General features: G+C 52.3%; 1 protein-coding gene across 5 annotated transcripts; it reads left to right on the plus strand.

Moving 5' to 3' along the window:
• The first annotated feature begins 72 nt into the window (after window positions 1-72).
• On the plus strand, window positions 73-14,905 carry C2CD2L (C2CD2 like). 5 transcript variants are annotated; one of them, XM_054438462.2, is made up of 17 exons: window positions 73-178; window positions 3,038-3,103; window positions 4,832-4,887; window positions 5,136-5,858; window positions 7,860-7,955; window positions 8,317-8,436; window positions 8,604-8,714; window positions 8,809-8,925; window positions 9,020-9,131; window positions 9,278-9,386; window positions 10,103-10,167; window positions 10,257-10,384; window positions 10,475-10,649; window positions 11,388-11,489; window positions 11,632-11,765; window positions 11,857-12,142; window positions 13,821-14,905. In XM_054438462.2, the coding sequence occupies exons 4-17, from the start codon at window positions 5,505-5,507 to the stop codon at window positions 14,030-14,032; spliced, it is 2,121 nt and encodes a 706-aa protein (XP_054294437.1). In that variant the 5' UTR covers window positions 73-178; window positions 3,038-3,103; window positions 4,832-4,887; window positions 5,136-5,504; the 3' UTR covers window positions 14,033-14,905. The 5 variants fall into 5 exon arrangements, with proteins under 5 accessions (XP_054294437.1, XP_063528262.1, XP_054294436.1 ...); XM_063672192.1 differs by having other exon boundaries at window positions 4,832-5,858; window positions 11,629-11,765; XM_054438461.2 differs by having other exon boundaries at window positions 4,832-5,858.
• The last annotated feature ends 1,610 nt before the right edge of the window (window positions 14,906-16,515 follow it).

Raw genomic sequence — 16,515 nt, forward strand, 5'->3', positions numbered from 1 at the left:
ACGTCAGTTTTAGCTCCGTCCGCCTCCATAGGTCAAACTTAAAGGGCCCTTAATCTGGGATGCCTCCGGCTGCAGGAAGATGGCTATTGAAAGGCAGGGGGTGGGGAGAAGGGACGAGGATGTGGAGACGCGCCTGTTCCTTGCAGGAAACCTGTTGCCAACATAGTCGGAAGCCAAGGTAAACACAACTCAGTTCCCGGAAACGCAGCTACGATTTGGAAGGATGGTGTAAATTCTAAAGCGTAGATCCTTGAAAAGCCCCTCCCACTCTGTTTTTCTTGTCCTCGATTCTGGTATTTTTTTCTCAGCATCCCACCCACCTTCTGCCCCAGCTGTAGCAGTTAGTTGCCCGGCAACCCAGCGCAGCACTTCACTGAGGGATTGGGAGTACCCTCAGGTCTTGGATTTAACTCGAGACTTCAGCTTGGCCCTGGATCACTGCATTGTACCTAGCTCCCACAAGGAGGAGATGGAGATTTCCAGGCTGAGGCTCTGGAAAGAGCTGAGGGAGAGGAATCAGACCCACAGCTGACTTCCTGTGAGTCTGAGGAACTCCCAGTCAGGTTTCTTCCTGTAGGTCACTGTGCATTTTGCTTGGCCTCCTGCAGGTCGCTGTGCATTTTGCTTGGCCTGTTCCCCAGCAAACAACAATTCACCAGCTTTTTTTTTTTTGAGACGGAGTTTCGCTCTTGTTGCCCAGGCTGGAGTGCAATGGCGCGATCTCGGTTTACCGCAACCTCCACCTCCCAGGTTCAAGCGATTCTCCTGCCTCAGCCTCCCGAGTAGCTGGGATTACAGGCAGTAGCTGGGATTACAGGCATGCGCCACTACGCCCGGCTAATTTTGTATTTTTAGTAGAGACGGGATTTCTCCATGTTGGTCAGGCTGGTTTGGGACTCCCGACCTCAGGTGATCTGCCCGCCTCGGCCTCCCAAAATGCTGGGAGTACAGGCGTGAGCCACCACGCCCAGCCAGTTCACCAGCATCTTTATTACCTTTCATTCCCCGACAGGCTCTTAGGCGGCAAATGATTTCCATTTGTCAGAGAGGAAGTCACCACCAGTGAGTTAGGGAAAGGACTCCAATAGCCTAGCACTTTGTCCACTCTTCCCTCTATGGCATGTTTCAGGAGTCAGGGTCATGTTGACTCTTTTTAAGCCGAAGATAGTTTCTTTTTTCCCTCAAAATCAGATGTGAGGCCGGGCGCAGTGGCTCACGTCTGTAATCTCAGCACTTTGGGAGGCGAAGGTGGGTGGCTCACTTGAGGTCAGGAGTTCAAGACCAGCCTGGCCAACATGGTGAAACCCCGTCTCTACTGAAAATACAAAAATTAGCCGGGTGTGGTGGCACATGCCTGTAATCTCAGCTACTCAGGAGGCTGAGGCAGGAGGATCGCTTGAACCTGGGATGTGGAGGTTGCAGTGAGCCGTGATCATGCCACTGCACCCCAGCCTGGGCAACAGAGGGGAAACTCTGTCTCAAAACAAACAAACAAACAAACTAAATCAGATGTGAAATGGCTTTTCTACTTGAAAATGGCTCTAATTAACAACAACAAAAACCCAGATATGTATAAAACACATAAATTTTCATAATTTACTTGCTAGTATTCCACCAGATTTTCAGTACTTATCCCACTGCTATTATTTTTCTGTGTGTGTGTTGTGTGTATGCACGTGTGCCCCTTTTAAACTAGAAACTCCCAGGAGGCAAGTGTTTTCTCTTCCACAGGGTGTCCCCATGGGGCTAGGAACACAGACATCTGTGTACAAGGAAGGCATCATCACACATAATGAGGCTGAGGCTGAAAGGAGGACTGAGGGCAATAGGTGCATATGGAGGGAGCAATTAGTTGTGACCAGAGTAAGTGGTCTTGAGGAAGAGAAGTATCATTTCAGTAGATTATAAGAGTAGAAGGACCTTTCACAGGCAGCGACAGTGAGACGCCAGAAGCAGGTGGAAAGGAGGAGCTTGTGGGATCCCAGAGGAGGCAGCATTCAGTTATCTTGTTGATGACGAGTATACTGAGACTCCCTGGAGGTCTGAGAGCCAGTCTGTATCTATTTCCTTTTTTATTAGGAGGCCAATCCTAATAAATCTTCCTTCCCAGCCTGGTATTGGGAAGCTTTGTCTCTTTCTTCTCCAGAGATCATTAGCCCTCCCTACCACCACCCTCCTGGGGAGGGTGGGAGGACGTAATCAAAGACAAGAGATACTAAGGATTCATCATCCACATATACATGTTACTATCAGAAAATGGTTACGAAGATACTTGTCAGATAATCTGAGTATTTTTGTTCCCATGATGGTAAAGGCCCAGCTGATGATCAGACTAATCAAAAGGAGAAACAAACACATGACTTTTGGCTTCACTTGAAATTGTGTGCCTTTCCTGGTAAAAGTTCAATGCATTTTCCTGAATGCTGAAGCAGGCCCTAGGATTCACAGACCAGCTGACTTGTCAGTGGCCCTGGACTGAGCAGACAGTGTTTGAGATGCACATCTCTTCTAAGTAGCCCTGAGTGGCTCCCAATGAGCAAGGCCAATCCACTAAATCTGATTGCTAGACAAAGCCTGTCCCAAAAATGTTTCATAGTGCCACAAAGACAATGAGACCCCTCTGGATAGTCTGAGGCTGTGATACTTGCAGGACTCTATCTGTGGCTCTGTCCAGGCAGCTGAATCACTCTTTTTCCTTTTCCTCCCACCTCTCCCCTCTTAGTCTAGAAAAAAGTTATTAAATTAAAAGCAAGCACCAGGATTTCCCATTCCACTGGTATGGCATGAATGATATTTCAAAAGACAGAAATGGCATAGAAATTCTCAAAGCATACTTGAGTATTTTCTGTTAGACTTCTTAAAATTACAAAGTTTGTTAATCCCTACTATGTGCATAGGAAGCTCTTCAGTACTGTGGAGGATACAAACTAATATAATTGCAGTTGCTTGCCCCCAGGGAGTCTACTTCAGCATATTTAGAGCATCTTGGTTGAATTTGAGGGAAGAGAGATGACTAAGACATGGTTCCCACCCCTAGGCAGCTTCCTGATGCATGGAAAAAGCAGACATATAAACAATCAGCTAGACTCTAAGGCAGAATGAGGTAAGTGCTAGAGGTCTAAGTAATGGATGAAAGGAGGAGGACTAGGCTGGGCACAGTGGCTCTCACCTGTAATCCCAGCACTTTGGAGGCCGAGGCGGGAGGATCACCTGAGGTCAGGAGTTCAAGATCAGCCTGGCCAATATGGTGAAACCCTGTCTCTACTAAAAATAACAAAAATTAGCCAGGCATGATGGCGCATGCCTATGGTCCCAGCTACTTGGTAGGCTGAGGCAGGAGAATCACTCAAACCTGGGAGGTGGAGGTTGCAGTGAGCCAAGATCTCGCTACTGCACTCCAGCCTGGGCAACAGTGACTCTCTGTCTCAAGAAAAGAGAGAAAAAAAAAGGGAGGACTAACTAGGGAGACTCATGTAAGACTGAATTGTGAAGCAGTATCTGGCAGCATAGGACCAAGCACTCAGTGGAGAAGTTGAGGGAATAAATCAAAGAAGTCAGAGAATGGAGATCACTGGGGGGTCTGAGGGTTCCTGAAGGATTCTTGGGGGAAGAGGGTCTTCATAGGGAAACCTTCTACCTGGACAACTTCCTGCATAACCTGCTCCCCTAAACCCTAGCTGCTCTTCCCACTGACAGCTGCCTCCTGCATCCCTGGGTTCTGGCCCTGAGTTCTCTCCTCCCTCAATTTCATGCCTTCTCCTCCCTTTGAGATTAGAAACCCAGACTCTAGGAATCTCCACTGATTTGGCAGTCCAGTGACAATGCATGGGCAGGGCCACAGGAGGTTACCTCATTCACCCCCACCTCTCCCCATCATTCCTTACAGGGAAATCCAGGGAGGCCCAGGCTACCCCACCACCTCCTCTGGCTCAGACAAACTTGTTGCTGACCTGTCAGTTTCTGTCTAGCCCTGCAACCCCACACTTTAGAAGGCATTGTTTATTCTCTTATTCTCATGTGCTCATTCCTCAGACAACTACTTGGGTTTGGGAGAAAGATACTTAACACCTTTCCATCCTACCTCTTTAAGAAAGGGACTGTGTGCCAGAGACCTTCCCACATGTATGAAGAAGGGGCTCTTGGGAGAATGTGAATTCCCCCAGGATTCCTTTGAATCCTTTTGCAGGTATTTCCTTCCCCTGTCCTCAGCAAGCATTGATGAGCCCCAGTCCTGTAGAGGTTGAATCAACTCCTTGAGTCTAGGAAAAGATGGCTCCTGAGGCCAGAGGTTGGGCAGTGTACCGACGGCACCATTTCTTGGGAGCTTGTTGGGATATCACATACTTGGAGTGGCAAGGTCTTGTGGCTGAATCTATTGATAGTCCAGTGCTACATTGCCAGCTCCCCTGTCATTACCACCCCCTCTACACGTGCTCCATAGGCAGGAGCTGTTACTATGGAAATACATTATTTTTAAAAACAGACACACAGCCTGGGCTTGAGAATCTCCAGAACAAACCTACACGAGCAAGGAGGTTAATGGGGCTGTTTCTGGGTCCAAGCTCCAAGAGGAAGGAGGGTGATGATGGTGGGGGGAATTCAAATTCGGTGTTCTACTCTCAACCTCTCCCATCTTCAGGTTCTGCTTTTTCTCTGTTGACATCAGCTGGACCTCTGCCAGACCCTTCTATCTGGGAGGGACGCTCTGCATCTCCTTACCCTGGACCTAGCTTCCCCCAGGAAATGGGAAGCTAGAAGTCGCTGAGTCTGGGGGTGTTGGGAGAAGGGGGCGGTGATTTCCACAGGGGTCACCTCCTTCTTAACCTCACAGGCGTCCGACCTGTGGAAATCTAACAAGCATAGGGGAAAGCAAAGGCAGCATCTTAGGTAAGTGAAGTTACTCTTGCCTTGAGCTGAGTGTGGGAGCACCGCGATTGCAAGATGGGGCGAGGTGATCAAAGATCCCGCCTATTTTCAACCCCGGAACCTCCTCCGCTCGCTGCTCGCCCTCCCGCCCTCCTCCAGCGAGGGAGCGCCAGGCTGTCCGGGCCCCGCCCGGCGCGGGTGCGGCTCCTTTAAGGGCGGGTGGGGGCGGGGCGCCGGCGGTGTTGTCAGTGTCAGCTCTGCGCACGCAGCCCTCCCGGAGCCGGTGCCGGCCCGCGAGCCCCAGCGTCTCTGCAGACCGGTCCCCTCCCGGGTCCGGCGGGGCCCGTGCGGTGGGAGGAGTCGCGCACTGGCCGGCGACTAACTGGGGTCCGACTGCTGACCAAGATAGGAGGGACCCGGACCACGGAGACAGAGACCCCGGCATCACGACCCCCGAGGACCTCCTCTCCTCGCCCTGTGGCACCCACTAGTCCTGGACACTCAGCCGCGGAGAGCCCCCGACCCCGTGCTCCCAGCCCCGGGGGAGCCCGCCTCCGCCCCGCGGCCCGCCCGGGCCATGCTCCCCCGGGGCAGCGGCTGAGCCCCAGCCGGGACCGGGACCGGAGCCCGCGCGGAGCATGGATCCGGGCTGGGGGCAGCGGGACGTGGGCTGGGCGGCCTTGCTGATCCTCTTCGCCGCCTCGCTGCTCACGGTGTTCGCCTGGCTGCTGCAATATGCCCGGGGCTTGTGGCTGGCGCGGGCCCGCGGGGACCGGGGCCCGGGACCCGCCTTAGCCGGGGAACCCGCGGGTTCCCTGCGGGAGCTGGGCGTATGGCGCTCGCTGCTGCGGCTGCGGGCTATTCGGGCTGGCGCCGCCGAGGAGCCAGGAGTCCGGGGCCTCCTGGCGTCACTCTTCGCCTTCAAGTCTTTCCGGGAGAACTGGCAGCGGGCTTGGGTGCGAGCGCTGAACGAGCAGGCCTGCAGGGACGGGGTGAGTTGGACCAAGCGCTTGGGTGGTCCCTTCAGCCTTTCCTTCCAGGGGAGGGACTGACTGCTCGTGCTAGGAGGCCAGATAAGGGTGGGCATAAACTGGGGAACCCTATGGCTTCTCTTCCCCTCCCGGATCAGAGAAAAGGGTGCCGCCAAGGCTGGAGGTTGTAGAAATCCAGCTGGGTCCCCAGACCTCCATTTCTGTGGGCAAGGTACTCTGGCTCCAAACCCATGCACAAGTTGCTGTTCTCATAGCAACGCTAATCCCTGTGCCTGAGGGCACTTCCGCCTTGCCTGGGTGCTGGTTGTGTTGGGGCATGGGAGACAGGTGCACCTGCAGAAGGAATTTGCCTGCTTCTCATGCCACCACACCCATTTAACATTTCATGCCCCAAATCCCTGGTGTGGTCAGGCAGATCCCCAAGGAGCCTGAATCACCCCCCTACCCGACAGTAATTTCACTGCTACAGTCAAACACATCCTTCTCCTCCATGCTGGCCTGTGGTTCATTGGGGGTTGGGGAGTGTTCAGGTGGAGAGCAGATTGACAGTGCCCTTACCAGTAGATGAACTTGGAGCTGCCCCTTGAGGGTCAGTCACAAACCAGTCCAGCCTACTTCCTCCCATTGCACCATGGGCATCTGGCCTCCCACGAAGTGGGGCAGGAAGTGTGGTCATGAGACGGAGATAAGGTGGGAGGTAGAAGTCTCTCTTTTCTGGAGCTCCCTCCCATCCTGACCCAGCAATCTCTCCTTGCTCTCACAGTCCATCAGAGGGTTCTCTATTTCCAGCCACTATGAGTTTGGAGGCTTTACCTTACTAGTTCCCCAGATGCCGGAAACAGAAATGGCCACAAGAAATTGCTCTATTTACTCTGTCCAGCTGGCTGGCTGAAAGCCAGATGGCATCTGTCAGTTTACACCTTGAACCCACCTCTTCATCCAACTCTCCCTGTACCTTGTCCCTGGGTCAGAAGCAACTCCCCAGGATAGCTGACTCAGCTGGACATTGGCCTCCCTTGCTGAGGGTGGGGAGATGGAGGTTTCAAGCATCCATCTCCCCATCTTCCTTGGCCTAGCCTTTGAATGAGACAGCTACCAGAGCAAAGGAGTTGGCTTCCCCTGGTTTGCCAGGCAAATGAACCCTATGGATTTGTTTCCCCCATCTCAAGACCCGAGGAAGAGTTGCCAGCCAATTCTGTACCCCTTCCTCAATTCCGTGTCCGCACTGCTCTCCAGGTGGGGCTGCGGTAGGTTGCTTCCATTACTGCGGACGAATTAGGGAGCAGCTCTTTTGAGATCTAAGCAGCTTTCTGCTCTCTAATACCATCCTGCTATCTGCCTTGAGGAATTAGCCAGGACCCTGGACTCTTGGGTCCTCTGAGCTTGTATCTCTTCCCAGTCCCCCTGGTACAGATCCCTAAGGCCGTGCTAGTCTTCATCTCCAAGAATATGAAGCATCATACTCTTGAAGCCTCCACATCTTATTTATTTGGAAGAAGGCTTAGCTTCATTTCTCCAGCTCTTATCTTGAACAAGGTGGCCCTACCACCTTTACCCGTGGCTTAGCCCTTTCCCTCTGCCCAGCTATTACATATAGGTGGCAACCAGCACCTTAACTTTTTTCGATGTAGGGCTTTTTATTTGTTTGTTTTTTGTTTGTTTTTTAGGGGGTAGGGTAGGGGATGAAAGGGATTGCAGGGAGAAGAAGAGGGAAGCTCCTGGTATTCCAGGAGGAAGCCAGGGTCTTCAGCTTAAGGTGATCTGGTCTCTGAGGTGGACTAACTCCCCATTGCTCAGTGGCTTCTGGCAGCTACAGGCCGCTGGAGAGGCAGGCCTTGAGGAGACTACCTTCTGTCTTAAAGCCCTGAGCCAAGGAGGGGCCAGAAGCCAGCCTGCAGCTGAGGCCTCCGCAGTGGCAGAGTCCAGCCAGCAACTGAGCAGGCCAGCCCTGTGGGGGGGCAGCTCCAGAGACCTGATCCAATGCCCACATTACTCCCTCAGAGCTCCATCCAAATCGCCTTTGAGGAGGTGCCCCAAGTCCCACCCAGAGCCAGCATCAGTCATGTGACCTGCGTAGACCAATCTGAGCATACCATGGTAAGGGTCTGATGGGCACTGCCCTCTTTAGGGTCCAAGAAGGACTGACCCCAAGGGCTCCCTTTAGTCCAGAGGTTCTTAACCTGGAGTCTGTGAATGCCTTATGGATCTAAGGATTGGCTTCAGGAAGTCTGAGAATCCCATTGAAGTTATGTGCAAAATGTTGGATGTGTGTTTATATGCATTTTTCTGGGGAGAGGAGTCTTTGGCATTTATCTGATTCTTTTAGGGATTTATGATCCTGAAAACATGAAGTCCTTAGGAAAACGGAAGTGGGGAGGGGTCTGCTGAACTATTATAGGGCAGTTCAAAGCAGGGTGAGCACCCTTCCCCCACATTTGACCCACCTCGCCGGTCTCAGGTGCTGCGTTGCCAGCTCTCTGCTGATGAGGTGCGGTTCCCAGTCTCTGTGACCCAGCAGTCCCCCGCTGCCGTCTCCATGGAGACCTACCACGTCACTCTGACACTGCCACCAACACAGGTAGAAGGGGATGTGGGAAACTGAGTTGGGCAGGGGGCGGTTCCATTGGCTCGGCTTCTTCCATTTGTTTCCTCTCTGGGATGGAATTCAGGAAGGGAGCGTCCTCGATTTAGGAGTCCTTGGGGAAATGGGGCAAGTCAGCCCAGTCACTTTGTTCCTGTCTGTAGTTGGAAGTCAACCTGGAGGAAATCCCTGGTGAGGGGCTGCTCATATCCTGGGCCTTCACTGATCGCCCAGATCTCAGCCTAACGGTGCTTCCCAAGCTTCAGGCCAGGGAGGTAAGGAGGCAGGGCTGGCAGAGAAGAGGCAGAATGGGGAGGGAGGCAGAGGTGGGGGATCCACCTCCTTGTTGTTCCCTTCTTCTCTCTGCAGAGAGGTGAAGAACAAGTAGAGCTCTCCACAATTGAGGAACTGATCAAGGATGCCATAGTCAGCACCCAGCCAGCCATGATGGTCAACCTCAGGGCTTGCTCTGCCCCAGGAGGCCTGGTGAGTTGGCACCCAAAGCAAAAGATTTGCATGCACCTTGTTCCCAGGGTGCTATGTCAGGATTCTTGCTCTTTGGACCTTCTTCTGCTCTTAGGTACCCAGTGAGAAGCCACCCATGATGCCCCAGGCTCAACCAGCCATCCCCAGACCTAACCGGTTATTCCTACGGCAGCTTCGGGCATCTCACTTGGGAAATGAGCTGGAAGGTAAGAGCTAGAAGTGGCTGCGGGACTGCCAAGGCTATTGTTGGTTGCAGATGCTCTCTGCCCCTCTGCCAAGGGTACAGCCTCTTTATTCTGCAGTGACTTCCCATCTTTGACCTGAGCATCTTCTAACTTCTGGTTCCTCACAGGCACTGAGGAACTGTGCTGTGTAGCTGAACTTGACAACCCCATGCAACAGAAGTGGACCAAGCCCGCGAGGGCTGGATCCGAGGTGGAGTGGACAGAAGACCTGGCACTGTAAGGAGTAACCCTGCCCTGACGCCATGCTCCAGAGCAGAGAGGATCAAACCCTTCCAGCACAGTCCTTGCAGGAATCAGCTCTGTTTTTAGTAGCCTTTGGCGTGAGCCCCTATTGTATGTCAGGCCCTGGCATGGGTCTTAGGGATACAGACTTGACCGGGATACAGACTTGACCAAGATACAGCCCCCACCCCTGGGTCAATGACAAGCTTGAGGCAGAGACAGGTGTACATAAAGAAGATGGTACAACCGCTCCAGTTGAGGTTTGTATAATATGCCATCAGAGTGCCTAGATTGGGGGGGAGATTAATTCCCATGAGGGAATAAGGATCAGAGTAGGCTTCATGGAGGAGATGACTTTTAAACCACACTTTAGAGCAAGAGTAGGATTTCATCAGAGTGTGAAAGCATTCTCGGCAGAGGGAAGAGCTGGAGCAAGTGAAAGAGGGTGGTTTGCAACTGAGAAACTGGCAAGACAGGAGGAGCAGGACCAGGGAGGATTTGAATGCATAGCTGAGAAGCATGGTTTCCACTCAGGCCCTGTCCCTTTCTCTTGGGACGAGAGAGAATTTGGAGGCCAGGAGAATCTGATTGGAGCATTTGTGCCATTTTATTTATGTACACAGCTCTCTGCCTCTGGCCTGTGATCCACTCAAGTGTGGGTTCAGCTTGCTAATCTTCCCCTTCCTGCCCCATCTCCTCTTGTCCCACAGGGATCTGGGCCCCCAGAGCCGGGAGCTGACCCTCAGAGTGCTGAGGAGCAGCAGCTGTGGAGACAGTGAGTGAGGGGTGGGAGGGGCACCCCTGGGTGGGTGCAGAGTGGGGTCTGGCCATGGGCCCAGCTCACAGTGCCATCCCTTTCCCCAGCTGAACTCCTAGGCCAGGCCACACTGCCTGTGGGCTCTCCCTCCAGACCACTGTCTCGAAGGCAGGTGTGCCCACTCACCCCAGGGCCAGGGAAAGCCCTGGGACCAGCAGCCACCATGGCAGTGGAGGTAAGAAGCTGACCCCCGGGGTATGTGGGAGGACACAGGGGATGGGCAGTCTCTGAGGCTCTGTCTCTTCTCTCTCCTACCCCTGGGCAGCTTCAGTACGAGGAAGGCTCTCCCCGGAACCTGGGTACTCCCACCTCCTCCACTCCACGCCCCAGCATCACACCTACCAAGAAGATTGAGCTTGACCGGACCATCATGCCCGATGGCACCATTGTCACCACAGTCACCACCGTCCAGTCCCGGCCCCGTATAGACGGCAAATTAGGTAAAGAGAAGGAGCCTGGGAGCCCAGCTCTAGCCAGGGGTCCGGAACTGCAGACCCAAGGCAGGACAGTGAAAGAGGAGAGAAAGCCTTAATTCCAACTCCCCCTGTTTTCAGACATTCCATTCCAGTCCTACCACATCTTCCTCCCAATCTTTGTCTCTTTCAAACTTTCCCTTACCTCCTGCCATTTCCCCAGCAATTCCTCTCACTCTGCCACCCTTCTGGATCCTCCTGCCCCTCCTCACACAGGACTGTTGCACTCCCACCTTCCAGCTTCCCCCCTGGCTTTTCACAGGCGTCCTTAGCCCCAGCTGACTATAATTGTCCATCCTGCTACCCTCAGCCCTCCAGCACCCCCTGGGGTCCTCCAACAAACCCAGAGGCCTCTGTGGCATTTCTACCCCACTCAGTGGGCCCCTATGGCACTTCTGCCATTATAGGGGCCCCACTGAATTGGCCCAACTTCAGGGGGCCCCAGTACCCCCTCTGTCCCCCCTCCATATTTTCATAGCATCTCCCCACACCCTCAGCAGGCCCCGTGGCACTATCGTACACTCCCATTAGCTCCTGGGGTGTCTTTTAGTCCCCGCGGCATCTTCTTAATCACCCTTGTGATTAATCACCCCTTAATCATTCTTGCCCTCTGAGTCATCCAAAGTCTGCATCTCAACAAAGACAGTAGGGGTGGGGGCCACTCTGAAGCACCTCCCAGCTCACTGACCCTCCCCCACCCACCAGACTCCCCCTCCCGCTCCCCGTCCAAGGTGGAGGTGACTGAGAAGACGACAACTGTGCTGAGTGACAGCAGTGGCCCCAGCAATACCTCCCATAGCAGCAGCCGTGAGTGGGGAATGGGGTGCATGAGTGTGGGTTGGCCCTGGTGCCCCAGCATCAAAAAGTACTCTGGGTGGGATAGGAGGAGTTCCAATCCACGAAAGAGCCAGGGAGAAGTCAGGTTATTCATTCTCTGCACCCCTAGCAGGGGACAGCCACCTTTCCAACGGCTTGGACCCTGTAGCAGAGACAGCGATTCGCCAGCTGACAGAGCCCAGTGGGCGGGTGGCCAAGAAGACACCCACCAAGCGCAGCACTCTCATCATCTCTGGTGTTTCCAAGGTAACAGGGCTCTGGGGAGAGGAGCTGGGATGGGGAGAAAGCCCTAATGGGTCGGTCACTCCTGCCCATTAAAACCCGTCCCTCCTGCCAGGTGCCCATTGCTCAGGACGAGTTGGCGCTATCCCTGGGCTATGCGGCATCCCTGGAAGCCTCAGTGCAGGATGATGCAGGGACCAGCGGAGGTCCCTCTTCACCTCCCTCAGACCCACCAGCCATGTCTCCAGGACCCCTAGATGCCCTCTCTAGTCCCACAAGTGTCCAGGAAGCAGACGAGACAACCCGTTCGGATATTTCTGAGAGGCCATCTGTGGATGACATTGAGTCGGAAACGGGGTCCACTGGTGCCCTGGAGACCCGCAGCCTCAAGGATCACAAAGGTAGGGGGACGTTGGCAGGGTGCCCCTCATCTCTTCTTTTATACACATATCATGACCTGGGGGACCTCAAACCAGCGTGCCTTCTCCTTCCTCCCCTAAGAGATAGCCAGAGTTCCCAGCCTAGTTCAGCCAAGCTAGCCTAGAGGGGGATCTTGGTGCCTTGGTTCCTGGCCTAGATTTGACATGCTGTGATAGGAAGGGATGCCAAATTATTTCCCTTTACCTCTATTGTTCTTTCTTCCTGAGTCTAAGTGCCAGTTTTCCTGCCCTTTAAAAAAAAATTATAAAAATTTATTCCCAGGCAGGGTGTGGTGGCTCACGCCGGCACTTTGGGAGGCCAAGGCAGGCGGATTACCTGAGTCCAGGAGTTCAAGACTAGCCTGGGCAACATGGCGAGACCCTGTCTCTACTAAAAATACAATAAATTGGCCGGGCATAGTGGCATGCACCTGTAATCTCAGCTACTCAGGGGGCTGAGGTGGGAGGATTCCTTGAGCCTGGGAGGTTGAGGTTCAAGGAGGTTGAGGCAGTGAGCCGTGATTGTGCCACTGCACTCCAGCTTGGGTGACAGAGTGAGACCCTGTCTCAAAAAAAAAATTTTTTTTCCATGGCCAGGCATGGTGGCTAATGCCTGTAATCCTAGCACTTTGGGAGGCCAAAGCGGGTAGATCACGAGGTCAGGAGTTCAAGACCAGCCTGGCCAACATGGGTAAACCCCATCTCTACTAAAAATACAAACATTAGCCAGGCGTGGTGGCAGGCGCCTGTAATCCCAGCTACTCAGGAGGCTGAGGCAGGAGAATCGCTTGAACCCGGGGGGTGGAGGTTGCAGTGAGCCCAGATTATGACACTGCACTCCAGCCTGGGTGACAGAGTGAGACTTGGTCTCCAAAAAAAAAAAAAAAAAAAAAATTCTTCCCTTTCATTCTGCACCCTCTCCCCCATGAGTATAAGAAATCCTACCCTTGGATTATCCATCTGGCAGCAAGACAGGCAGTGACCAGTGGTGGTAGTTCTTCTAACTTTAAAAGATGAGAGGCTCACCCTAAAACATCTTCATTCCTCTACCAGTGAGACTATCAACCATGGATCTATCTATCTATTTTTTAAGCCTGCATCACTTCTTGAGATAATGAGGTTTCTACCTCCAAAGCCTGCTGGGTGAGCACCTTGCTCATTATACTGGTTCTGAATTTAACTCTTTGAAGTTTCTAGATGCACCACTTCCTGCTCACAGCCTGGAATTCGGTTAACAAGTCAGTGTCAACCCACCTTTCCCTTCATGATTTATAGGCTTTTGGGAGTACCTTCTGGTAGCTTTTGTCTTCCCATAGGAAAGAGGCCCTATCCCAGTTTGTCCTCACAAAGCAGCCAGCCCCCTGATATATCTTTTGCGGGCAGAATTAGGAGTGTACACAGATCCCCACAAGTACCACGATTTTTGCCTCAGGAAGGATAAAGCACATGTTTGTTTCTGCTTTCGTTTTCTTTTTTCTTTTTTTCACGAAGCCTTATGGAGAAGTATGTTTCTGCTTTCTTTCCTGAGGAAGCCTGGCTTCTGGGCCACGGGACTGATCCTGTCCACATTCTCTATCCCTCCATTCTCGATCGTGTCTCTGCCCCCGTCTCACCCCACCCCGTGCCCCTCTCTGCCTCAGCTTCCCCTCTTCCCCTGCAGTGAGTTTCCTGCGCAGCGGCACTAAGCTCATCTTCCGCCGGAGGCCTAGGCAGAAGGAAGCGGGCCTGAGCCAATCACACGATGACCTCTCCAACGCAACGGCCACGCCCAGTGTCCGAAAGAAGGCCGGCAGCTTTTCTCGCCGCCTTATCAAGCGCTTTTCCTTCAAATCCAAACCCAAGGCCAATGGTAACCCCAGCCCCCAGCTCTGAGGACCCAGCTCTGAAAGGGCACCAGTTCTCTCAGCCCATTCCCCACCTCCCCTTCCATACCCCTTCCTGGATCTCCAGTGCCTGGGCCAGGAAAGCCCTCTGGGTTCCGGGAAGCACTGTCCACCCTGGGCCATGGGGCCGGTTGGAAGGATACTAGGAACGGGAAGCACATGAGAGGTGGGCACCCGTTGCCGAGGACATGGACGAGGGACTGGTGGCTGGGAGGGAGAGGAGGGCCCTGTCCGGCATGTGTGGGCATTCCCCAGAAGCGTTTGCTTCCTGCTGAGCCTGGTCCCTGAGCGGAGTCCCAGGGTGCTCAGCTCTTCAGCTGACCCTTCCTCCCTTATTTATTCTTTTTTCTATTTATATGTGTGGCTTAGGACCCTCTGTGAACAGATGATAGAGGGCATCTCTCCCAGGTGACCCTTCTTTTCTGTCCCAGGAGGGTGGGTAATTCCCTTTGGAATGGGGCTCCCACACCTCCCTCAGGTCCCCACTCAGACCAGCACCAGTGTCTGCCTCCGAGAACGTTGGCAGCTCAGAGAGAGCAGGGCCGGCCTGGGATGGGGGGCAGGTACTCCCCACCTCTCTGCCTCCCCTCCTGCTCCTCATCCCTCCCTCCCCCTTTATTACCATTTTTTGTACTTGATGCCTTCTCTGTGAGCAGTGGCTCTGTGGGAAGGAGGGAGCCGGGAGCCTGGTGGGAAGCCTTCCCCAGAGAGATGGCTTTAGGGGCTTTATTTAAAGACTGTGATGATGGAGCCACGCAAGGCTGCACCTCTGTGTGTTGGGAGACGATGATGATGTCCATTGCTGTGTGATGGCTTGGAATTTAATTTATTAAAGTCAAATTGGAGTTTATAAACTGGAAAACTGGTTATCCTTTGAAAGGCAGTAGGGCAGCCAGGCTGTGACATGGATGGTGTGGGAGGATGAGACAGGGGCCCGGATAATGAGGTTGGGTAGATGACACACATTGTGGATCTGCTAAGAAGTTCCTGCAGGGAAGAAGGGATGTGCAGAGAAAGGATGGAAGAGACAGGAGGCTCTGGAGTGTAAAATTGTAGCAAAAAAGTCAATCGACTAGTACAGGTTAGTCTTCATTCCCCTTTCTGGAACAGGCTGCTTCTTCTAGGATGTAATGGAGATCAAAGCTTGGACCCTGTAACTAGACTGCCTGCCTGGGTTTGAGTCCCAGCTCTTCTAATTACTTGTGTGACCATGGGCAAGTTATGTAACCTCTAAGTGCCTCAGTTTTCTCATCTGTAAAATGGGAACTTCAATCATCATGGCTATCATTTGGTTGTGGATAAGAAGTAAATGAAGTGCTGAGTAAGTGTTAACTGTTGCCTCAGAAGAAACTGGGAGGGGAAAGTCTTAGAAGTGTTTCAACATAATAAAAGCTCTCTCATTCTGAAATGTGGGCAAATTTCAGGGATTGATAGATCCTAGCTAACTCTGTGTCCCTGGTTCCCGTGCTTGAGATCTTACACAGGACTTGAACCAGGTAAGCTGCTACAGGATATTGGGCAGAATGCAAGACCAGGAAGCAAGAAAACTGAGTCTGCCACAGACAAACCAAGTGATCTTGAGCAGGCAACTTCTCCTTTGGGGACCTCAACTTCCTCATATCTAAAATAAGGGTGACCTGGATAATCATTCAGGTCACTTCCAGCCTTGACATTCTATGACTACCTACATCTCAGGGTGTTTAGGGCACATGCCTTTGGGTAGATAGCATGTGGAAATTGTTACTATTCCCCATGCTCCTGTCCACACTACTCACCAAATATGAGATATCTGGGAAGAATGGAGGGTATAGATATTTTTTTTTCAATTAGATAATTTAGTTGTATATATTTGGGGGGACAAGTGCAGGTTCCTTACATGCATATATTGCATGCATAGAGGTGAAGTCTGGGCTTTTTTTAGTGTACGCATCACTCAAATAGTGAACATCATACCCAATAGGTAGTTTTTCAGCCCTCACCCTCCTCCCACCTTCTCACCTTTCATAGTCTCTGATGTCTTTTATTCCATGCTATATGTCCATGTATACCCATTATTTAGCTCCCACTTATAAATGAGAATATGCCGTATTTGACTTTCTGTTTTTGAGTTATTTCACCGAGGATAATGGCCTCCAGTTCCACCCATATTGCTGGAAAACACATGATTTCATTCTTTTTTATGGCTGAATAGTATTCCACTGTGTGTGTGTGTGTGTGTGTTGGGAGATGATGATGATGTCCATTGCTGTGTGACAGCTTGGAATTTAATTTATTAAAGTCAAGTTGGAGTTTATAAACTGCATTTTCTTTATCACTCACTACATTCACTACGTTTTCTTTATCCAGTCCTCCATTGATGGACACATCGATTTGGTTGATTTTTATGTAGTGAAATATTCAATTCTAGGTGATGAAAATTCAAAGAGATTTTTCAAGCTGTTTCCCCAGTCTAAGAAATGTAACTCTTAGTGG

Source organism: Pongo pygmaeus, chromosome 9, assembly GCF_028885625.2.
Source record: "Pongo pygmaeus isolate AG05252 chromosome 9, NHGRI_mPonPyg2-v2.0_pri, whole genome shotgun sequence".
NCBI classification, from domain to species: Eukaryota; Metazoa; Chordata; class Mammalia; order Primates; family Hominidae; genus Pongo; species Pongo pygmaeus.

Coding starts and splice junctions, on each gene's coding strand:
- C2CD2L (XM_063672192.1), top strand. CDS start 5,505: ATGGATCCGGGCTGGGGGCAGCGGGACGTGGGCTGGGCGGCCTTGCTG. Junction 5,859..7,859: donor AGCAGGCCTGCAGGGACGGG/GTGAGTTGGACC, acceptor TTACTCCCTCAG/AGCTCCATCCAAATCGCCTT. Junction 10,385..10,474: donor CAGCCACCATGGCAGTGGAG/GTAAGAAGCTGA, acceptor ACCCCTGGGCAG/CTTCAGTACGAGGAAGGCTC.